This window comes from Alexandromys fortis, unplaced genomic scaffold (genome assembly GCF_014885135.2).
Source record: "Alexandromys fortis isolate MF-2015 unplaced genomic scaffold, M_Fortis_MF-2015_v1.1 scaffold_150, whole genome shotgun sequence".
Classification (NCBI taxonomy): domain Eukaryota; kingdom Metazoa; phylum Chordata; class Mammalia; order Rodentia; family Cricetidae; genus Alexandromys; species Alexandromys fortis.
Window position 1 is genome coordinate 3,798,085 of NW_026068027.1, and position 23,654 is coordinate 3,821,738.

Consider the following 23,654-nt stretch of genomic DNA (forward strand, 5'->3'; position numbering starts at 1 on the left):
AAGAAGACCCTACCCACCGCCACCACCAAAGGAAAAACGGAATCCAGAGAGGATTTCTGAACCCCGGTGATAAGTGATATTTTTACTAGACCTTCCTGCAGCCCTGTGACCAAGTGGACACCATACACAGGCTGTTCAGTATATCCCAGGGTCTGGACAGCTTTGTGTGTGCACACGTACACACGTGCTGGGGCAGGTCCCAGAACCTCACACAGTAAACATGGGCTGTACCACTCAGCCACGCCCCCCCAACCTATAGTCCATGCATCTTTGTTAAAGCAGCTTTATCTGGACAAAGTAAAAAAAGTCCACGTTTTGGAGGGGGGAGCTTTGTATTAGTGCAGGCCCTTTCCCGGCCAGCACCCATGCTTTCCTTTGCCCTTAGGTGAAGGCACAACTGTCTGCGATCCGGCAGTGGGGTTCCTCACAGAGAAGGAAGCCGGTCAGATGGGTATTTGCATGCACATCTGTCCCCCCCACCACCAGGTTTTAAGTTAGGTGGGACTAATGCATGTTCTTTTCCATTTTGATGTTTTGATGGTTTTGTTACAGTTTATGCAGTTCAGGTTGGCCTAGAACTTGCTTATTGACAGAGGACAACCTTCAGTTTCCTATCTTCCTGCCTCTACCTCCTGAGTGCTGCGGTTATAGGTGCATGCCACCATGTCCAAGTTATGAGGTGCTGGGGATGGACCCCATGACTTGGGAGCATGCTATGTAAGCACTCCACTAACTGAGCTATGATGTGGGATTCCCCTCTGTATGTTGTAAATATGTTTTATTACCACTGGTTAATAAAGAAGCTGCTTTGGCCTGTGACAGGGCAGTATATAGCAAGTTGGGAAATCCAAGCAGATATAGAGGAGGAAAGAAGGTAGTGTCAGGAAAACACCATGTAGCTGCCGAAGGAGAAGGATGCCAGAACCTTACTGGTAAACCACAACCTCGTAGTGAAACACAGATTAATAGAATTGGGTTTATTTAAGATGTAAGAGCTAGCTAGGACTATGCCTAAACCATTGGCCAGTTTTATGATTAATACAGTTTCTGTGTGATTATTCAGGTCTGGGTGGCCAGGAAACAAAAGCAGAGTCTCCATTTACAGAGCTCTTGTCTCCAGCCCTGGTTCTTAAAACAGGATTGTTAGCTGGACAGTAGTGGCACACGCCTTCAAAAGGCAAAAGCAGACAGATCTCTGTGAGTTCAAGGCCAGCCTGGTCTACAAAGTGAGTTCCAAGACAGGCTCCAAAACTACAGAGAAACCCTGTCATGAAAAAAAGAAGAAGCTAGAGAGATGACTGGGTCTGTGAGCACCTGCTGCTTCCAGAGGGCCTGAATTCAGTGCTTGCAACCTGGGGATCCAGTGCTCTCTGCTGACCTCCCAGGGTACTCGTACAGACACTCATACAAACTCAGGTGTGAAAAGCCCCCCCCCCAGCTTCTCCACTCCTGGGTAACAGTTGAAGACGGTAGTGAATTGTGGGGCCCCAGAAGCCACAGTATGGTTCTTCAGGTTCACAGTCATCTGCTGTGCTGATTACAGGACAAGGATTTACCCAGCTTTATTACTGATCATGTCCCACAAGCACTCACTAGGAGGGGTCTGGGAGGGCCATACCAGGGTGGGCATCTGGCCAGGAGAGCTGTGAGGTGGCCAGACTGCTCATTCGGGTCCGTTTGACCACTAGTGATGCTCGGGAGCACAGGTGCACTCCTGAGGTCACAGCAGCATCAGTGCTAGGATTAACACTAAGTCCCCAGACGTCACAGCTGTGCTGCGCCTGCCTTCAGTGGGAGTGTTAGCGTAGAGCAGCCCTCTTCCGTCCTGACTGCGCCTGACCCTGCCCTAACACACCAAGGCTGTTAGGGAGTTGGGGCTGCTGAATGCCCCTGGTAAGCTGTACCACAGCCTAGGTTTCATGGAAGGAGATGAGGGCTCTCTCTACTCACTTAGTAAAATGGGTCACTTCTGAGGTAGCACTACAAGTTAAAGACCATGTACGACAGGGTGGGCATCTTATGCTCCTAGTCCCAAGTGTAGGACCAGAGGTGGCAGCGAGCGAGGCCACCTGAGACTACTCAAAGCACTTTAAAATACGTTCTCCGATGCCAATGAAGTAGATGCCCTGGGCGATCCCAAAGAGCGGGGCTATGACCAGGGCCCGGCAGCCGGCTCCCTTCATGAAGGCAGCTGCTCCCTCCTGTGTCCAGAGTTTCCTGTGAAGAAAGGAGAGCCTTGGGAGTGAAGGCTAAAGGCACACTAACTCATGACTTTTCTCCAAGCTTGACTTTGTTTTTGTTGTCGGATTTGGGGAGGTCTCTGAACATAGCCCAGGCTAGCCATGGGCTGCCCTCAACCTCCTGAGTGCTAGGATTATAGGATTACAAATGAGCTGCCACCTCTCACCTCCTTTAAGACACGATCTCATGGTTGTTTAGGCTGACCTATGGTCCTGCCTCCACCTCTCAAGTGCTAGGCCAAAGACTGGAGCCATTAAACCCTACGTGGTCAAGTATTTGTGCACCTTCCTTAGAGAGGGCTGCAGTGTGCAAGGAGAGCTACTTAGCAATTCCAGATTGTCTGGACTCTGGTTGGAGGAGTGGGGAGAAGCACAGGGGCTCATGGGAGAATCAGAACCCCCCCCCCCATACTGTATTCTCTGAGAAGTGAGGGGCCAGTACACTCCAAAGCAGCTCCAAGTCCTGCCACGGGTCTTGAGCTGGCACGTTGTCTGGGGCTCTGGGCTCACCTGGCACAGTCAGTGACTCCACTGTAGGTGTCCTCGCCCAGGCCTTTCTTGAGGGTCTGGATTCGAGTCTTCAGAACTGAGTGAAACAGAAGTTAAAGCAAGTAACAAACACCAGAGTCTGTCCCTTGTGCAAATCAAGTGGGTTTCCCCGTGAGGCCAGGTCTGTGCCGTGAGGTAGCAGCCGCCTCTGCCTCCCCTTTAGTGGGGGAACTGTGGGTGGCCCCCAGCACACAGGGAGCATCTCCTCACAGTTCCCCAGTGCCAGCTCTCAGAACTACCAGGAAGGAAAAGAATGCCTATGTGGTGACAGTGCAGCAAGGTCGCTGGTCCTCCTGTGAGGGCTTCTGGGGAGTTTATCCCAGCGGCTGAACAATGAGGGTTTTGAGGATTGGGGCTGTTTCACCTGCAAGTATGAGCCCTGTCTCCATAGACTGTGTGAGCCTGGTCCCTAGAGCAGGGTGGTCCGTAAATCCCAAACCCCAGCCCTCTCCACACCTACCGTCCAGAGGGGTGACTGCCACCGCGGCCACAGAACCCGCTGCGCAGCCTGCCAGGAAGGAGTGCGTGAAGGGTGCCTTGCCGGTGAGCTCGCTGACCCCAAGCTGGTTCAGGTTCGCAAACAAGGGGAAATAGATGATGGAGAAGGGAATGTCTCTGCAGACGAGAAAGACGACACTCTGGGTGCCCTCACAGCAGCTTCCCCAGCAGCCGTGGGGCGCAGCAGATGGGGAAAACACCCCCATTTGGCAGAGGGGAAGTTCTTCCCCTGTCCAGCTCCTCCCACCCCCACCTCTGTAACCTGCACAGGAATCATCGGAGGGAAAACAGTTTGGGAAGATGAGTCAGGTAGGCAGGCCCCTAGCTAAGACACTTAGGTGCCTCGGGGCCCAGGCTCACTCAGGAAGAGGGCCTCACCTCAGAAGAGTGGCACCCAGGCCCCTGTAGAGCCCAGAGAGGCCCTGAGTGCGGAGCAGCTCCCGGGCAATGAGGGTCGCTGATGGGCGCTTGTGGGCGGAAGCCGGGCCAGTGCTGTAGGGCCGGGAGGTGGGCGTGGCTGAGGCGGAGCCCTGATGACCGACAGCTGGAGAGGAGACGGGTACCCAAGATTTTCTTAGTGGCGGACCTCTCCCGTGTGCATGACAACACCTCAGTGAGAGTCGCCCAGCCTGATTAAAACCCTTGGATGGGGCAGGCAGTGGTGGAGCATGCCATTAATCGCAGCACTAGGGAAGCAGAGGCAGGCGGGTCTCTGTGAGTTCAAGGCCAGCCTGGTCTACTGAGCAAGTTCCAGGACTGGCTCAATAGCTCCACAGAAAAATCCGACTGGAAAAAACAACCAACAAACAAGCCAACGAAAACCCTTGGACAGCCCGCCTTGGAGTCTTTTCTGGTGGTTGAGTCCTGCTCTCACTTTGAGACAGAAACACTGTGTGTTCTGCTCAGTGTTAAAGACCGCCAGCAAATCACCTCCTCAGCCTTCCAGAGCTGCCTCCTTACTCCAAGCCCAGGGCATGCGCCCTTTACAACCTCTCCAGCTCTGAGCAGAATTCAGTGCTAAACCACTTTGGAGTCATGTTCAAAGCCTATGACTTGCTGAACTGAAGCTGGGCTTATTGGTTCACTGTAAGCCTGCACTTGGAGGGCTGAGGCTGGAGGATTACTGCTAGTTTAAAAAAAAGAAAAAGAAAAATGGGGCACACCTTTAATCCCAGCATTTGGAGGCAGAGGCAAGTGGATCTCTGTGAATTTGAAGCTAGCCTGGTCTATATAGCTCCAGGCCAGCCAAGGCTACATAGTGAGACCCTGCCTATAAAAGTTAAGAAATAAATAATATGAACAACAGACATGAATTTTTGTTTTTGATTGTGTTTCGAGACAGAGTTGCTCAGTGTAGTCCTAGCTCTCCTGGAACTCACTCTGTAGACCAGGCTGGCCTGGAACTCATAGAGATCCGCCTGCCTCTGCCTCCTGAGTGCTGGGATTAAAGGCATGCACCACCACTGCAAGGCTCATAATTGAAAAACAATGACTAGTTTATATGTATGTGTTTTGCCTGCATGTATGTCTGTGTACCACATGTATGCACTGAGCAAGGAGGACAGAAGATGTTACTGGATCCCCTGGAACTGGAGTCACAGGTGGTTGTGAGTCACAGAATGTGGAGTTACATTCATGTGCTAGAATTAAACCCCATAGAAGGACAGCAAGTGCTCTTAACTGCTGAGCCATCTCTTCAGTACCCTAAGCCCCATTTTAAAATATCTTCAGGATGAGACGCGCAAGTCTCCTTATCAGGAATTCACTGACCATCTTGTGAAAACCCACACCAGAGTCTCTGTTCAGAGGACCCAGGCTCCAGCTGTGGCCACCACATAAGGGTTTTTATACAAGGAAAATAAAAGTGAATTAAGTCTGTTAAATATATATATCTTCAGGAATCCAGCCTGAACATCAAGGCCTTAGCACAGAGGTCTGAGAGGAGCTTACACCCTCTAGAATCCAGGCTCTTGTTTCTGCTCCTTGGTCTGAAAGGGTTAAAGGCATCACCGTTAAACATGTCTGTTGACCGAGAAGCTAAGTGTGCACGCTGCTGGTGGTGGCGTATGCAGTGCAGTGTGCCCTGTGCTGGTCCCAGTCTTGCTGATGCCATGAGCTGGGATGCGCCTCACCTAAGCGGCCAGCATCCTGAAGCTGAATCTTGAGCATTTCCATGGGACAGGTAACCACCACCTGGCATATTCCAGCCCCACACCCGGCCAGCATCTCCATCTTCAGGTTCTGCTGCGTCCTGTGGGACCAGGAGTAAGGTTCTTAGTGTCGGGCCAGCCTGCCCCACTCTGCCCCTCCTTTTTTGGTAGTTAGAACTGTTTCACTTATTTCTTTAGGTTTTTTGAGACAGAGTTTCTCTATGCAACAGTTCTAGCTGTCCTGAAAGTAGCTCTATAGACCAGGCTGGCCTCGAACTCACAGAGATCCATCTGCCTCTGCCTCCCGAGTGCTGGGATTAAAAGCGTGTGCCAGCATGCCTGACTCTCTCCTTTCTGTTTTTTGAAATTGTATTTAAACCAAGCCGCCCTCGCTTTTGCTGCATTTCTGCCGCCGCCTACCTCCTAGAAATGCAGAGAGTGCCACTGTGTGCGCGATTGAAGCTGGGTTTCCAGCAGAAGCTATTGGGGCAGCTTGTACCCCTGGGATGGAATCAGGAGCCACAGGACAGCAATGTGGTGTCAGGTTCTCGTGCTAGCCTCTCAAGGATCAACCAAGGACAAGTGGGGACTCAGAAGAGAGGGTTTGGGGCTTGACGTTTAAAATTTGTCAGCATGTTGGGTGTGGCAACTCAAGACTATGATTTTGACCACTTAGGAGGTAGAGGCTGGAGGGAGGATCACTGTAAGTTTCAGGCCTGAGAGAGCTAAACAGGGAGACTCTGTCTCAAGAAAAAAGAAACAAAACAAAACAAGAAGAACAAACAAAACAGAAAAAAAAAAAAAACATCAGCTAGTGGCAAACACTTCTCTGTCCGTATCTGTGGGTCCTGTACTTTATCTTGCGTATACTGTCTGTGACTACACAGGGCAGGGTTTCTGTGTCCCCATCATCTGTCCTTACCCATCTTGCATGAGCAGCTGCCGCAAGAAGTCATTGGCTGCCAGCTTGATTGCCTTCTCTGGAGTAACCAGGGTGAGGTTTACTGCAGCCCCTAGAGGTGGGAAATGGAGATAAGAGACTGGGAGTCTGTCACCACAGGCAGCGCTCCAGGTCTGCAGAAGCCAAGCAGACAGCACCATCTCTAAGGGAAAGACGGGGGCGTCCATTCCCTCTCCCCAACACATTTCCCTCCCCACTCGTTATCAATGTCTGTGGGCACGCATGTGTGCCCCAGCTCACACGTGGAGGTCAGAGGATCATTTTCTGGCGTCAGTTCTCTCCTTCCACCCTTGCGTGGTTCTGGAATTAAAGCCAGATTACCAGGCTTGTGGGCCAGCACCTCTGTTTGAGCCAATTTGCCAGACCCCTCTCTCTCATTTTTGGATTACATAGCCCAGGATGGCACGGAACTCACAGTCCTCCTGCTCCCTGAGCACGAGCATGGCAGGCGTGCCACCGTGAAGCACGCGAACTCTGTTCACTGCCGCCCAGCTCCATTCTTTCCTTCCACCCACTCCCTCCCTCCCTTCCTTCTGTCTTCTTTTGATATTTTGAGACAGGATCTCACCGAGACCCACTTGTCTCTGCCTCCTGAGAGCTGGGATTAAAGGCATGCACCACCACCACCCGGCCTTTTTTTTTTTTTTAAGACATTTCCTTTTATCTTTTTAAAGATTTGTTAATTTATTATGTATAGTGTTCTGCCTGCATGAATGCCTATGTGCCAGAAGAGGGCACCAGATCTCATTACAAATGGTAGTGAGCCACCATATGGTTGCTGGGAATTGAACTCAGAACCTATGGAAGAGCAGTCAGTGCTCTTAACCTCTGAGCCATCTCTCCAGCCCCCTTTTTTTGTTTGTTTGTTTGTTTTAAGGAGTCTATTTTGTAAAAGATTGTTTTATGTATGTAAGTGTTTGCCTGCATGTATGTATGTGCACCCATGCATACTTGGTGCCTGCAAATTCAGAAGACACATCTGATTCCTCGGGATTAGAATACAAGTGACTGTTAGTGGCCACGTGGGTGCTAGGACCTCTGGAAGAGCATCCAGCGCTCTTAGCTGTTGAGCTATCTTCCCAGTTCCCCATTTTTTATTTTATTTGCATGGTGTGCGGGCGCGCACGTGTGTGTGTGTGTGTGTGTGTGTGTGTGTGTGTGTGTGTGTGTGTATGAATGTGTATAAGTGCAGTCCCTATACAGGACTCAAGATAGTCCTCCTGGAACTGAAATTACAGATGGTTGTGACCCAAATATAGGTTCTGGGAACCAAACTCAGGTCCTATGGAAGAGCTGTGCTTGCTTTTCCCTCCCTTCCTTCCTTCTTTTTTTTTTTTTCTGTGTAGTTCTGGCTGTCCTGAAACTCACTCTGTAGACCAGACTGGCCTCAAACTCAGAGATCTGCCTGCCTCTGCCTCTGCCTCCCGAGAGCTGGGGTCAAAGTGTCACCACCACCCGGCTGCAGTACTGTTCTTCACTGCTGAGCCAGCTCTCCAGTCCTATCTCATCCCTAAATTCCTGCTCTCTTTATGGATGCATGTGTCCCATTACTAAGAAGTCATCGTTGTTTTCTGTTGGTTTATGTTTTGTTGTTTCCCTTTTTGGTTTGTTTGAGACAGGATCACATGTAGCCTAGGACAGCTGGACATGAACTCCTTTTGTGACTGGGGATAATCTTGAATTCATGATCCTTCTGGCTCTATCTCTCAAATGCCGGGATCACAGGTACATGCAACCACATTGCCTAACAATGGCTAAGAAGTCACTGCAGTCTGTCCTGCTGGTATCTTCCATCTCTAATGGTGAAGCAGCAGGCTGGGGAACTGGGCAGGTCTCCTTCGTTATGGGAACTGGGTGATCCACACACATTTGTCCTTGTTCTCAGGGGTCCTAGCATATCAGCGCTTTCCCAGCACTGATGTACGGCCCATACCCCACGGTCTCCTTATGAATGTGAAAACTGCAGACAGCAGCGGCATAGGGTCATGTGGGGCTGAGTTCACAGCTCTGTGGGTCGTTCTACGTCAGGAGGGGAGAGGGGCAGGGGAAGGCATTTGCTTTAAATACAGCACAGCCAAGCACCTCCAGAGAGGCCTTAGCTAGAAGCAGTGGCTTCCACATTCGAGGCTCTTGGAAGCTGGGGTAGTTCAGAGCCTCGTAGTAGTTTAGGCCCCATCCCAGCAGCTCCCCGGGTGGGATGAACACCCACACCACTGTGCTCCAATCTCACAAAGAGCAGGCTGCATGCACTGCCCCAGCATCCTCGGGAGTTCAGAAGCCCACCTCGGTACATGCCCAAGAAGCCCTCAGCACGTGCGGTCTTCATCAGGCAATCTGTCCTAGAAGCAGAGGCCAGAAAGGAAGTTAGTAGTGACCAGATGGATCTCTTCCCCTTCCTGGGCACACCTCGGTTAGCCTGGCCCCCCAGGTCCCTCCCTGAAGAAGCAAAGGAAACCTCAGACCCTTCCCAGAGCCCGTCCTGCCTTCATTTCTTCCACGAATACCTACATTCCTTTATACACATCTTTCCCCTGCTGGTTCTGCAGTCGGGTCTTGGCAAGGTCAATGGGAAACACGCAGGTCACTCCCACGAGTCCTGCCACACCTCCATTGATGAGTTTTGCAGTGACGCTAGGCCGTGGGGAGGAGAGGAAGAGACGCAGTGAGAGAGGGTACTGGGCACAGCCAGCTTGGGTACGGGACAGAAGAGCAGGACCAGGCAATGAAAATCAGGAATGGTAGCTACCAGGCTTCCAGCTGTCAGTCCCGTCCCCTCCCTCCACACAGGCTGGGAGCCTCTTTGCAGGAAGCTCATGTTTACCAGCCTGACTGTCTCCTGCTGGCACACAGTGAAGGGCTCACCAAGCTAAGACACTGGGCCTGCTGGGAAGGGGCCCACCGGCGAGTTGGCAGGCCTTTGTTTGGCCTTCAGAGATGCCTTCCAGCCTCTCACCCTTGGAGGCCTGTGAGGAAGTTTTCAAACAAATTCCAACTTTATTTCCAATTGTAGGTCAAGAGAATGTAGTGCAGTGGAAACCTGGCTGGGCTGTGAGCTTGGGTAAGTTGCCTCAGGCCTCGGAAGCTTCATTTCCCTCATCTAAGGGGCTATGTCAGGATTAACTAAATAAACATCAGGTAAATGACAGCTATTAAGGGTAAGACCCCTCCAGGCTGAAGAGATGGCTCATCAGTTAAGAGCACTGCTTGCTTCTTGCAGAGGGCCCAGGTTCGATTCCCAGCACCCACATGGCAGCTCACAACTATGTGTAGCTTCAGTTCCAGGGGATCCAGCACCTCTTCTGACCTCTATAGGCACCAGGCACACACATAAATTATGCAGGCAAAAACGTTCATACAAAATCAACCTAAAATTTTTCTTAAGGGTAAGATGCCCTGTCTCTGACCGTGCATGTGTCTTAGCAATTGATAACCAGGATTAACAAGCGGTATATTATCTGCCCTAGACTCTGTAAACACATGAGCCTGGGAACAGGAAACAAAGCTTTCTCAGACTCCCTGGAAAACAGTAAAATGTTCTTATCTTTCGGGCCATGGACAGACATGAGGATAATACTTGAGACAGAATAGCTAAAAGCAGTTAACAATAGGTTTCTTCACAAAGGAACCCAAATAAGCAAGAAAGTGGTAACAAAGGGGGCCATGGCTTAAACTTACCTGAGGAAATGTGTGAAAACATTACTGTAGGGGAGGGGGAGCTTAAAGAGGATCACACGCAGCCCAGGCTGACCTCAATCTTACTATGTAGCCAAGGCTAGCCTTCAACCTAATCCACCTAGAGCTGGGATATAGGCAGGCACCGTCATGCCCAGCGTGCAGACTGAATTTTAACAGTCCTCTGTGTGTGAGATTTAGGGAAATACATATTTGGGGCAACAGGTCTCTCATTTGCTCTTCCCAAACATTCCCTCCGCCCTCCTCATGCAGAACATGCAGAACCGGCACCAACGCGATGATGCCATTGCTCCCTTCCTCAAACCAGCTGTCCCCTAGGGCCTACCTCAGGTCCTGGCTGGACATCCCGCCGGCAATGGATGGCAGCTCCCAGGACAGGCTGTGGTGTCCTCACAGGCAGCCGCTGCTGAGGCCGGCGGAGAGGGAAGAAGTCTGTCTGTGTCCTTGAGGCTAGCCTTCCACAGAGCTGACAGGACAGGGGATTCCGTGTTTGTGTCCCCGCTTCCTAGACCTTTTGGAAGTGTGCGTTCACACAGGATCCTCAACTGTTTGGACTTCCGTCAGAAAATAGGCCAGGTGTGGTGGCACACGCCTTAAATATCAGCACTCAGGAGGCAGAGAGGCAGGCGGATCTCTGAGTTTGAGGGCAGCCTGGTCTACAGAGCAAGTTCCAGGACAGCTAGAGCTAGACAGAAGAACCCAGTTTCAAACCAACAAACAACTCCCTCCAAAAAAAACCTCTCTCTCTCTTAAAAAAAAGGGGGGGTGGAAGGAGGTGAGAAAGGAAAAGGCCAAATTAAGAGGCCATCCCAAAAGGCTTTTGTGGGAGTTCTGGGAGTAGGGGAGATATGGGCTGTGGAAAACTTTTCTAGGAGTCCCTCTCACAGTAGACAAGGACTGCAATTCTTGAGATGTTCTCAAGTAACTTTGTTCTGTTTTGTTTTTCAAGACAGGGTATAGTTCTTTCTTTTTTGTTTTTGTTTTGTTTTGTTTTTGTTTTTTGGAGACAAGGTATCTCTGTGTAACAGTTCTGGCTGTCCTGTGGTAGACCAGGCTGCCACAAATTTACAGAGATCCAGCTGCCTCTGCCTCCAAAGTGCTAGGATTAAATGCGAGCACCATGCCATCAAGATCTTCCTTGTAGCCCTGACTGGCCTGGAATTTTCTCTGTAGACCAGGTTAACCTGAAACTCACAGAGATCCAGCTGCCTCTGCCTCCAAAGTGCTAGGATTAAATGCGAGCACCATGCCATCAAGATCTTCCTTGTAGCCCTGACTGGCCTGGAATTTTCTCTGTAGACCAGGTTAACCTGAAACTCACAGAGATCCAGCTGCCTCTGCTTCCTGTGAGCTGAGATCACAGGTGCATGCCACCATGACTGGTGTCACATTTATGATTGTCACATAAGGGTCCCCTCTTCCATGTTCCTTCCTCTTCCTGAGGCTGCCATACTTGCTTGACAGCCTCAGCAAGCATTAGTCATCTCTAGGTCTTTTTATTTGGGGGAAGGAATGAGAGGAAGAGGGGGGGAATGACTTAGAGATATGTTAATCACATCAGTAAAAAAATATTAAGGGGCCAGAGAGATGGTTGGGTGGTTAGGAACATTTGCTCTTCCAGGAACCAGGTTCAATTCTCAGCACCCACATGGCAGCTCCAACCATCTGTAACTCCAGTTTTAGGAGACTTGATGCAGCCTTCTGACCTCTGCAGGCTCCAGGCACCCATATGGTACACATACATACATACATTAGGCCAAACACTCACAACCAGTTCTGGGACATAGTACTGGAAGAGAAATGACTAAGATCTTATCTCTTGGGGACTTAAATTCTAGAAGTGACAGATAGTACACAGGAAAGCCTGAAGATCCTAAGGAGTAAGAAATACTATGGAGAAAATGGTGCCTCCTGTCTCTCTTTCCAGAACCTGGAAGCCTAAGCAAGAGGGTCTGGTGTGCAAGGGCTGCTGGGAGATGACTCTCAGTAAACTTAGCCTGCCTAGAAAGCACAAGCACCAGCACTGGGGGTGGAGACACGTGAGCTGTAGGAGGTCCTTCTGTCTGTATGTTGCTTTCATTGGTTAATAAGGACACTGCTTTGGCCTGTTGATAGGGCAGAACTTAGGTAGGCAGGGGAAACTGGGTTGAATGTTGGGAGGAAAAAGGGTGGAGTCAAGAGAGATGCCATGGACCCATGGCCAGAGGCAGACATGCTGAATCTTTGCCAGTAAGCCACTGCCATGTGGCGATATACAGATTAATAGGAATAAGTTAAATTAATGTAAGAGTTAGCCAATAAGAAGTTAGAGCTAATGGGGCAAGCAGTGTTTTAATGAATATAGTTTCTGTGTGATTATTTCGGTTCTGGTCAGCCAGGACAAACAAGCAGGCTCTCCTCCTGCACGCGTGGACCCCTGAAGCTCATTGGTCAGCCAGCCCAGCCACATCTATACACCTCAGTTCAGTGAGAAATTGTCCCCAAAACTTACAAAAGTAGAGAGTGATAGAGGAAGTCTTGTGATCTCAGCCCCCACCTCTGCAAAAGTATGTGGAAGGGGAGGAGTGGGCTGTGAAGGGGAAAGCTGACTACAGTGAGGTCTGAGCAGGGTTTCACCAGGCAGCCATGGAGATGTGAGGCTTAGGCAGAGCTGAGCTGCCAGGGTAGCGGGGCCAGGAAAGCAGTTAGTAATAGAGGCAGCTGTGCTGAGCAGAGGTGGGACATGCTCAAGGTGGATCCAGTTAGCTGCTGTGGGAAGAAACAGGAGCCAATCAGAAGACAGCAGCATAAGACTTAGTGCGTCAGTAAGAAATAGGACAGTCTTGAGCACCTTACCGCTGGCCACAACTCCTGTGCCAAGCTTTCATTTTGCTGTTGGTCTGATACTGGGGACTGGACTCTGGGGCTGGCCTTGTTCTGCCAATGAGCCCTATTTTACTTTGTTTTGAGACGGGATTTCTCTGTGAAGGTCCTGGCAATCCTGGAACTCATAGAGAATCTTTTGCCATTGCCTTCCAAGTGCTGGGATTGAAAGTGTCAACACCACCTGGCATCTCTTTTACTTTTTGACACAGGCCATTGCTAAGTTTGCCCAAGCTGGCCTGGAACTCACTACATATGCTAGGCTGGCCTCCAACTTGTAATAATCTTCCTGCCTCAGTCTCCCCTCTAATTGAGATTGCAGGCCTTAATGATATTAATCCTAATTAATTCCAGTTCATACCTAAATGCCAGGTATATTCTTGTCCTTGGATCACGAGACATTCAACTGACCTCATTGAATTTCTTGTCATAAATAATTGCAGTTAAAATCCTACTTTTGTGTCCACGTTTTATTTATGGTGTGTGTGTGTGTGTGTGTGTGTGTGTGTGTGTGTGTGCTACAGCATGTGTGGAGGTCAGAGGACAATCCTCAGGAGTTGGTTCTCACCTTTCACTGGGGCTATAGGACTTGTATGGCAACTTCTTTTACCCATTGAGCCATCCCACCAGACCACAGACTCGCTGTTTTTATTTATTTTGGTTTCTCTGTGTAACAACTCTGGTTGTCCTGAATCTCCTTGTCGACCAGGCTGGCCTTCCGTGAACTCAAAGATCTGTCTGCCTCTGCTGGGATTAAAGCCCCCATGCTAGACATTTTGAGACAGTCTCACATTGTGGCTGAGCCCAAGATAGCCTCCAGCTTGTGGCCGTCCTCCTCCTCCAGTCTGAGTCTGGATCACGAGCTGTGTGATAACTGGTTTTATGTCGGCCTGAGAACTTAACCCAGACTTTAAGGTTGTTAGGAAAACACTGTTTTACACTGAAAACTGAGTTACATTCCCAACCCACTTCTTTTCTTATTTTTAACTATTTGTGTGTCTGCACATGTGAGCTGTTTTCTATGGAGGCCAGAAGGGGGCAATGGAGCCTCCGAAGCTGAAGGGAAAAGGTTGTGAGTCACCTGTTAAGTGTGCTGTCCTCTGCAAAACTTGTAATGACTGAACTGTCTCGGCTCCCTAGACTGCTACACACATACACACACACATACACACATACACACACACCTATGTACATACGTATACATACACATGCATATACATACATATGTCTATATGTGGGTGTTTTCCCCATGTTTGTCTTTGCACTTCATATTTGGTGCCCAAAGAAAGTGTCAGATTCTCTGAAACTGGATTTACAATTGTAAGCTTCTATGAGTGTTGTGAACTGAACGTGGATCCTCTGGAAGGGCAGTCAGTACTTTTAACTGATGAGCCATCTCTCCACTCAAAAGTTTAATACTGAGCCCAACAGTGGTGGCGCAAGCCTTTAATCCCAGAACTTGGGAGGCAGAGGCAGGAGGATCTCTGTGAGTTCGAGGCCAGCCTGGTCTACAGAGCTAGTTCCAGGACAGGCTCCAAAGCTACAGAGAAACCCTGTCTTGAAAGTCATGATATTAACGGTCAGCAGTTCTTTGAGATGGTAAACTGCTATGGAAAGAAAAAAAAACCCAAACCTGTAGGAATGGCCAAGATCAAAAACACTGATGACAACTTATGCTGGAGAGGTTGTGGGGTAAAGGGAACACTCTTGCATTGCTGGTGGGAGTGCAAGCTGGTACAGCCCCTTTGGATATCAGTGTGGCAATTTCTCAGAAAATTAGGAAACAACATACCTTAAGACCTAGCAACACCACTTTTGAGTATATACCCAAAGGATGCTCAATCATGTCATCAACTATGTCCATAGCAGTATTATTTGTCATAGCCAGAACCTGGAAGCAACCTAATGTCCCTCCACTGAAGAATGGATGAAGAAAAATTATACAATGGAATACTACACAGTAGAAAAAATAATGAAATCTTGAAATTTTCAGGCAAATGGATGGATCTAGAAAACATTATATTGTGTGTGGTAACTCAGACCTAGAAAGACAAATATCACATGTACTCACTCATAAATGGCTTTGAGACATACAGCAAAGAAAAACTAGCCTACAATTCACAATCCCAGAGAACCTAGACCCTAAGAGAGACATACATGGGAAGTAGAAAAAGACAAGATCTCCTGAGTAATTTGGGAGGCATAGGGTTCCTGGGAGAGAGTAGAAGGGGAGGGGGAGGAAGGGAGCGGAGAAAAATATATAGCTCAATAAAAACAATAAAAAAACAAACAAAAACAACAACAACAAACCAAAACAAAACACAAAACCCCAAGTGGCAAGTGGCTACTTAGGAAGTGCAGAACCTAACCTTTCTCTGTTAAGTCAGAGTAAAGGAACAGACACATGGCAGCCCTTTGGGTAACACTGCCTGTGTTTCTAGAGCAAAATCAGATGTCTGAAATCAGAGTTCCTTGGTGATGGGAATGGGACACATCTGAGATAGGTCAGAGAGCAAAGGGACAGCCTGAGCCTGGGCACTCAGTACCGCTCTGCGGCATTTGCTGGTGGATGCTTTCCTCACTCCGCAAATCCTAGCAGGTTCCCTTTAGCAAACTCAGGTTCTCAGAGCCGGCTTCACAAGAGTCCTGCCACAGGTGAATGAATCAATGAGTCAGCTGATACCAATGTGTATGTGTGCCTGTATGTGCGTCAGGTTTGTTTTTTTGTTTTTCGAAGACAGGGTTTCTCTGTGTTACAGCTCTGGAACCAGGCTGGCCTCGAACTCACAGTGATCCGCCTGCCTCAGCTTCCTGAATGCTGGGATTTAAAGGCGTGTGCCACCACCGCCTGGCTTAAATTTTTAAAAATTATTTTTTTTAAAATTTAGCCAGCTATGGTTTTAAAGCAATCTTTTTTTTAAAATATTTATTTATTTGTTATGTATACAATATTCTGTGTGTATGCCTGCAGGCCAGAAGAGGGCACCAGACCTCATTACAGATGGTTGTGAGCCACCATGTGGTTGCTGGGAATTGAACTCAGGACCTTTGGAAGAGCAGGCAGTGCTCTTAACCACTGAGCCATCTCTCCAGCCCCCCTTAAAGCAATCTTATCAGGAAAATCCTGAACTTGGGAACAGGCCCATTCTGCCCGGTCCTTCAGGCAACCTGTTGAATGCCTGCAATGACAGACAATATTCAGGGGGATTGTAGTTTAAAGGTAAGTTCCCTTTACCTTCAGGGAATTTAGATTTTACTGGTGTCAACACTTTGGAAGGGCAGGGCTGGCAGTTTGCTCAGTGGGAGTATGACCTCATGGGTGGGAGGTTCTATGTTCTAGCCTGAGCACTAATGAGGGAGATTCTGTAATCTGGAGAAGTGTTTGCCTCATTACTGAAGGGACAACAAAGCAATGGCTCAGGCTCCATATAATGAATGGACTTGCTCTGTCCTTTTTTTTTTCTTTCTTCAAGACAGGGTTTCTCTGTAGCTTTGGAGCCTGTCCTGGAACTCGCTCTGTAGACCAGTGATGTGGCGTTCCCCTCTGTATGTTGTAAGTACCATTGATTAATAAAGAAACTGCTTTGGACCTATAGCAAGGCAGAACTTAGCTGGGGGAAGGAACTAAACTGAATGCTGGGAAAGAGAAGGCATCCTTTAATCCCAGCACTCGGGAGGCAGAGGCAGGCGGATCTCTGTGAGTTCGAGACCAGCCTGTTCTACAAGAGCTAGTTCCAGGACAGGCTCCAAAACAACAGAGAAACCCTGTTTCGGAAAAAAAAAAAAGAAAAAGAAAAAGAAAGAGAAGGCAGAGTCAGGGAGAAGCCATGTACCCCCACTGGAGACATGCTGGGAACTTTACCCAGTAAGTCAACGCCACATGTCAATACACAGATTACTAGAAAAGGGTTAAATTAAGGTATAAATGTTAGCCAATAAGAAGATAGAGCTAATGGGCCAAGCAGTGTTTTAAATAATAGTTTCTGTGTGATTATTTTGGGTCTGAGCTGTTGGGCAGTGGGGAAACGGCCTTACTACAACAGGCCAAGCTGGACTCGAACTCAGAGATCCGCCTGCCTCTGCCTCCTGAGTGCTGGTGTTAAAGGTGTGCACCACCACTGCCCAGTGACTTTTTTTTTTAAAGAAAGGGTTTCACTATGCAGACCATGCTGTCCTCAAACTGAACTCATTAGCCTTATGAATGCTGGAATACTTTCACTATCTACTTTTATAGTACTAAACAATTTTTTTAAAAAGAACACTCAGGAAGCACCTCCCCCATTGACTTTTGAGCCTCGCATATGCTAGGCAAGTGTTCCTCTACTGAGACCTACCCATAGCCCTTAATTCAGGGTCTCATTGTTACCCAGTCCAGCCTTGGACTTAATTTGTGGCCTCGGCAGACCTGTACTTGTCATTATCCCTGCCTTGGCCTCCTATGTCACCAAGTGCTGCTTGGAAGGTGCAGAATGGCTCAACAGTCAACGTAAGACTGTCCAGAGCACCAGGCTTCTGCTGCAGCCCCTACCTTTTCACAGTCCTTCAATTTGCTTTTCATGATCAAGGCTAGTTAAAAAATAAAGTTTTTATACAGTGTGTGTGAGGGGCTAAGAGATGGCTCAGTGGTTAAAAGTGATGGTTGAGGACCCAGGTTCAAAACTCAGCACTCACATAGTGGCTTACAACGACCTGTAATGCCAGTTCTAGGGGATCTGATGCCCTCTTCAGGTACCAGGCATGAATGTGGTGCCCAGACCTACACGCAGGCAAAACATTCATATACATAAAATAGAAAATTTTTTTTGAAATGTGAGCCTATGGGGCTGGAGAGATGGCTTAGCAGATCACTGACTGTTCTTCCAGAGGTCCTGAGTTCAATTCCCAGCAACCACATGGTGGCTCACAACCATCTATAATCAGATCTGGTGCCCTCTTCTGGCCTGCAGGCAGGACACTGTATACGTAAGTAAATAAATCTTAAAAAAAAAAAAAAAAGTGTGACCCTCATATGTATGGATTTCAGAGGACCAATTTTGACAACTGGTTGTCTCCTTCCATTGTGGGCTCTAGGGACTGAATCAGGTCTTCAGGTTTGTGCAGCAAACACCTTTACATCTTGCAATTTAATTCTATTTCTAAACTAATTTGTTGCTATTGTAAAATTTCGTAGGTACTGATCCAGGAAGAAGCAGGAGAAAACCAGGTCGTCCACCATTGGTACAAAAGTCTTGTCTAGAGCTTGGCAGATGGCTCAACAGGTCAGGGTGCCAAGGCTGACAACTTCTGGCAATCCTGGACTCCACACAGTAGAAGAACTGACCCCCACATGAACACTGTGGTAAGGACATACAAGTAACAGAGCCCTGTTCTGAGCCGATGTCAGGTGTATCTCGGCTTAGCACCCCAGCACTCTGGGGACTGATCGACTAGTGCCCTCAGACAGCTTCCAGCACGCCGCCCGCGCCTCCTTTCTGCTCTCTCCTTCAGCTCAAGCAGTTTAAGCCTTACACACATTGGTAATGTGTCCAGAATGCACTCTGTTCATAGACTGACGGAAGTCATAAACCGTTCTTGGGAACCAGTATTCTAAGTATCACTGTCACTTCCTCTCACAAGTGTTTTTTATGAGAGGATCTACATAGCCCTGGCTGTCCTGAAATTTGCTATGTAGACCAAGTTGACATCAGTGACCTACAGAAGTAATTCCTGCCTGTGACTTGTAGTTGGTGTTAACATAAGACAACCAGCCTTCCTGGGCTGCCCTCTTCTCGTTTAGAAGCTGGGTCAGGGTCTCAGGAATGAGAACCAGGACTGCTTCCTAGTACCAGAGTGGCCATTAGCTTTGTCTGGACTTACTGTCTCGGAAGCACTTCACCTCCCAGGATGCTCCTGGTATGCCAAAGATTTTCTCTTATCCCTGTTTGCAGTGGGCAATATGGAAGGCCCTCTCCCCTGGCTATTTCTTCCTACCAACTCAATGCTTGACACGGACAGACAAGAACTCTTACCAGCTTTCAGGAAGGACCTTCATTCCGCTTTCTCTAGAGTAAAGGACAGGGGCAGGGTTTCCCATGAACAGGAGCTGCTCTGTCCTTGGGGCTTATCAGAGAGCAGTCCCTCCCTTCTTGTCCCTGGCAGAGGTGCCAAGCAGGCAATTACGAAATCCTTCACTGCAGTCTTAGCCTTGTCACACTGCACTTTGGTCTGGGTTTGGATCCTACTTCACGGAAGCTACACCAGGCCAGAACTCCCTTCATCTGGTCACCACAGTGCTGAACACACAGCCAAGAAACAATCTGACTAAGGCAGTGGCAGGAACAGGGTGATGTGTGCACTTCTGTGAAGACTCAACTGCCTTGTCACTGGCTGAGCACGCTGGGGCAGATGGCAACTGTGAGGAGGGGGTCGGTGTGGAATCCAGTGAGTGTGGCTGTTGACTTGAACTACAGCATCATCTGCACAAGGGGGTGTCATTTTATATGTGTTGTGATAACTCATGTATGCTTCATGGGTGTATGTACTTTTGTTTTCTGAGATAGGCACTCAATGCATAGTCAGGCCTGGAAATCCACTATATAAATCAAGTTGGTCTAAATCTCACAATCCTCCTGCCTCAGCATCCAGAGTACTTGGATGACAAGCATGCACTACCACACCCAGCTACTACATTCTTTTGGCAGGTGTGTGAATGGAACTGCTGAGCAAGCGCTGCACTATGGAGCTACAGACCATTCTATGTGCTTTCATAATTCCAGGTAAATGTTACTGTTGCTCTTTCACAAAACTGGAGTTTGGTTTCCAGCACCCACATGGCAGTTAAATCACAACTTCAGTTCCAGAGCATTCTGATGCTCACTTCTGACCTCTGGTACCAGGCAAGGACATGGTATATACGCAGCCAAAGCACTCACACACATAACAGAAAAATTATTTTTTTTTTTAGTTTTTTCGAGACAAGGTTTCTCTGTAGCTTTGGTACCTGTCCTGGAACTAGCTATTGTAGACTGGCCTTGAACTCACAGAGACCCAACTGCTTCTGCCTCCTGAGTGCTGGGATTAAAGGTAAAAAATTAATTTTTAAAAAAGGAGCGAGAGCTGGATGTGGTGACACACACCTTTAGTCCCAGCACCCTGGAGACAGGTGCATCTCTAAATTCAAGGTCAGCCTGGTCTACAGAGTGTATTCTAGGACTACACAGAGAAACCATCTTGAAAAAGAACAAAAAAAAAAAAAGAGACATAGACAGAAAGATAGACAAAGAGAGAGAGAGAGAGAGAGAGAGAGAGAGAGAGAGAGAGAGAGAGAGAGAGAGAGAGAGAGAGAGAGAAACAGATGGGAGAGAGAAAACTGAGCCAGAACAGAACTTGTTTCAACTCCTGAGATGACATAGATTGTCATAAAAATCTGAGGCCAGCCCTCCCTGCAGAGTGATCCTGTCTCAAAACCACAAAGTAGAACCCCAAGACAACAAAAGAGCAGGGATAGGATGTAGCTCAGTTGATACTTGACTAGGATGCATCCCCCAGAGAGGATCAGGAAGTAGAGGCAGAACAGAAGCTTCCAGGTGTATATGGCTAGAAAGCAAATCCCAGGCTATCCTGGGCTTCATGAGAATCTGTTTGAAATTAATACATAAAAACAAACTGTTATGACACCATGTCCAGAAAGCCAGGTTGAAGGGAGCTTCAGCTTTGGTTTGTGGCTGTCAAGGCCTGCTTGCTTTCGGAGTGCTCCTGCAAGATTCCCCAGCTATTAGCAAGACAGTTGTGTTTCCTGAGGCACGTGAAGCAGTCTGACACAGGCACACAGTCAAGGTTCCCAGCACTGTCCTGGCTGGTTTACAACCTTGAGTGCACTGTGAAAACCAATCTCTTTAAGGCCGGGTATCAGGCAGGCATGTTTTGTACAGCCCAGATAACCACTAAGAGGCTGCCTGGACTGGCAGGAGCTTGTTAAGTTTGCTGCTGCTGTCATCATGGATAAACAGACTATTAGACAACACGGGGCTAGTGTGTGTGGGCAAAGTCATCCTGATGTGTCTGGGATAGAGTTTTAAAACCTTGAGGTTCAGAGAAAATGGGAAGCCGACCTGGACCGAGACCAACGAAAGGAGGGCAGACAGAAGCAGGTGGCCTGGACCAGGATGGACTGGAAGGTAACTCCTCAGCTTTGCTACTTCTTCCCAGGTGTGGAAGAGAGGACACCTGTCACCACTATTCCCCGTTAGGAGTAATGGGGCCTGGATTCCAGTTCTTCAGAAGGTAGTGCCATCCATTAGGTATAGAGGGGAAGTCAGCCCACAAAGGTCTCAAGGTTTAAGCTGAAATTTGATGTCAGGTTCTTTCCTACGGGTATGCTCTTAAAACTCTAAGGAGGCATCAGAACCAGAGTGGGTGTCTCACACCAAAGGACAGGGCCCTCCATGGGGTTGATCAGACAGGATGAGGACAGTGTCAGAAACTGCGATTGAACCAGTTCCTGGGTGATGTTCATTTGTTCATATTGCAGGTCCAGATTCCCGTTCCGGCAACCACAACAGATCATACTAGGCCTGTGTTCTGATGTCTGTCCAAGTCAAATGTGAATGCACCAAGAGCACCCTGCTGCAATTAACTAAAGGGAACAAAACCACTCTTCACCTCCAATTCTGGCTAGGCAGTGCCCCTTCCAGCACCTGTGGTAGGCCAGGTTTCTCCAGTGGTTTTCCTCCATTACTACCTCTGAGAAAAGGAAGTTAGTCTTTTCCCTTTGCATTCTGAGTAAAGTGCCAGGCAGATGCTGCATATCTGACAGCCTGCCATGCACCAAGTCAATTCAACAAACACGTGGGGGGTGGGATGTTGTCATCAGCGCCAAACAGTATAGTTTAACAACTACTTACACAGGTTTCATAAGACAGCTAGGAATGACAATACAGAGGAAGCTGTGCACAGCTGACATGCAAACACCAGGTTACACAGGGACTTTAGCACCTGCAGACAGGGGTCCTGGAAGCAACACCCGAGGGCAACTGTACTTACTGACAACTTGGTTAGGAGTCACTCCACATCTCAGCTTTTGGTTTACGCCAGGCCAGGCTGTGCTGGGTTGTCTTTGCCTTCCTATAAAGACTTAACTCCTTCCCATAGGAAAACTCTGGATACAACCACTCTGCCCAGTTCTGACTGGCTAGACTAGGGTGACTGGTCCTATGCAGTCAGGAACCAGCTGACGGGATTCTAGGAGCAAGTTGTGGTTTTCCACTCCTCAAATGGTCTCAAGGCACCTGAATTAGAATTCGTGTCATGGAGGCAGAAGGGCAGGAACTGCGGCATACAATAGCTCAATCTGGGCATTTCCCAGCTGCCTTCTTGGCTGCTACCACAGTTCATTTTGCACTGTGGAAGCTTTTGCTAAAATTGCCTCAGGAAACTAGAGGAGTGAGCTTTGTAAGTACAAAGGAGACTTGAGCGAATCCCACAAACATTGTCCTTTCAAAAGCTCAAGGAATGGAATCCAGGGAAACAGATCAGCAAGGCCAAGCTACCAGAGCAAAGCGGGGGAGGGGGTGTGAGGACAGTGAAGCCTGCCCAGGCAGGCAGCTGCAGCATGGGCGCTCAGAGCTCAGCCACCTCTGGCTGAGCTGGCAGGATTTTCAGCCACCCAGGAGCAAAGAGCCCACTGCCTTCCTGACAAAGACACCACTTGCATAACCGCCACAGGCCACAGGCCTTCCCCTTCCAGAGGCAGCCCCAAGGCCTGGTAGCAACCTTCAGGGAGATCAGAGCAAAGCTGCCCAGACAGGGGCTGCTGCAAAGTGAAGGAGGGGACAGCAGAGGCCAAGTCTTTGATGAGAAGTACTTTCAATGTCTCCAACGGCCACATGGAGAGTGGCTCACAGCAGTTTACAGCCTCCTTTCTTCCCTGAACCACTCTTAGTTGTGCTTTTCTGTTGTACTATGCCGTGTGTTTTAACAAGGAAGCTCCGGGGAGAGCATTCAGGTAGGCAACTGTCTGCTCTACCAAGTTTTAAAATTAAGCTGATTAGTGGAAGACATTTTTGTTGTTGTTACACACAGTATTTAGCATTGGTTGTTTGGTAAAAAACAGGTATGTAGAACAACAGATGTTTTCTTCAGATGGGCCTCATACACCTTAAACTCTAAGCTACATAGACAGGGGGACTTTGCCTCCACCTCTGCAGTGCTAAGACCACAGGCGCACACCACACCTGGCCTTATCAGGAGCTGGAGGTTGGAATTTGGGGCCTAACACAGGGTACACAGACACTGTCAACTAATCTACATTAAGTCCCAAGAAGTAAGTTTTGCTTTGTTGAAGATTTAATTGATGCACATAACTGTTCTGCCTGTATGTGCACTGTGGAGGTCACAACTGAGTTCTGGGAACTGGAATTCCAGGCAGCTGTGAGTTGCCATGCAACAGAAACATCACTAGAGAGATCAATGTGGTCAGCATGCCAGACCTGGGTTTTCTAATGGTTTTCATCCTAAAGTTTGTTTCTGAAAGTCCACCAACATGCAACCATCGCACTAGAAAATGAGATGACATAGCACATTTTATAGAAGAAACGCCCTATCTCCTATAAACATTCTCAGAACTGTTTTGTTGTTGTTTTTTGGAAGAGGCCTTAGACTGTAGAGATGGCTCAGCAGATGAAAATCCTTGCCTTCGCTGGGCAGTGGTGACAAAAGCCTTTA

The 23,654-nt window shown here is 48.5% G+C and overlaps 1 protein-coding gene across 1 annotated transcript in view; it reads right to left on the reverse strand.

The window, feature by feature from the left end:
- Slc25a18 (solute carrier family 25 member 18) overlaps positions 1-23,654 on the reverse strand; it is a 25,029-nt gene continuing 1,375 nt past the window's right edge. Inside the window, exons 2-10 of the mRNA XM_050164004.1 lie at positions 10,417-10,497; positions 8,907-9,029; positions 8,682-8,737; positions 6,360-6,450; positions 5,420-5,538; positions 3,666-3,831; positions 3,250-3,404; positions 2,751-2,826; positions 1-2,217 (exon numbers count right to left, since the gene is read on the reverse strand). Coding sequence (XP_050019961.1) covers positions 2,076-2,217; positions 2,751-2,826; positions 3,250-3,404; positions 3,666-3,831; positions 5,420-5,538; positions 6,360-6,450; positions 8,682-8,737; positions 8,907-9,029; positions 10,417-10,436 — 948 coding nt within the window. The 5' untranslated portion in view covers positions 10,437-10,497 and the 3' untranslated portion in view covers positions 1-2,075. The remainder of the gene's footprint in view (positions 2,218-2,750; positions 2,827-3,249; positions 3,405-3,665; positions 3,832-5,419; positions 5,539-6,359; positions 6,451-8,681; positions 8,738-8,906; positions 9,030-10,416; positions 10,498-23,654) is intronic.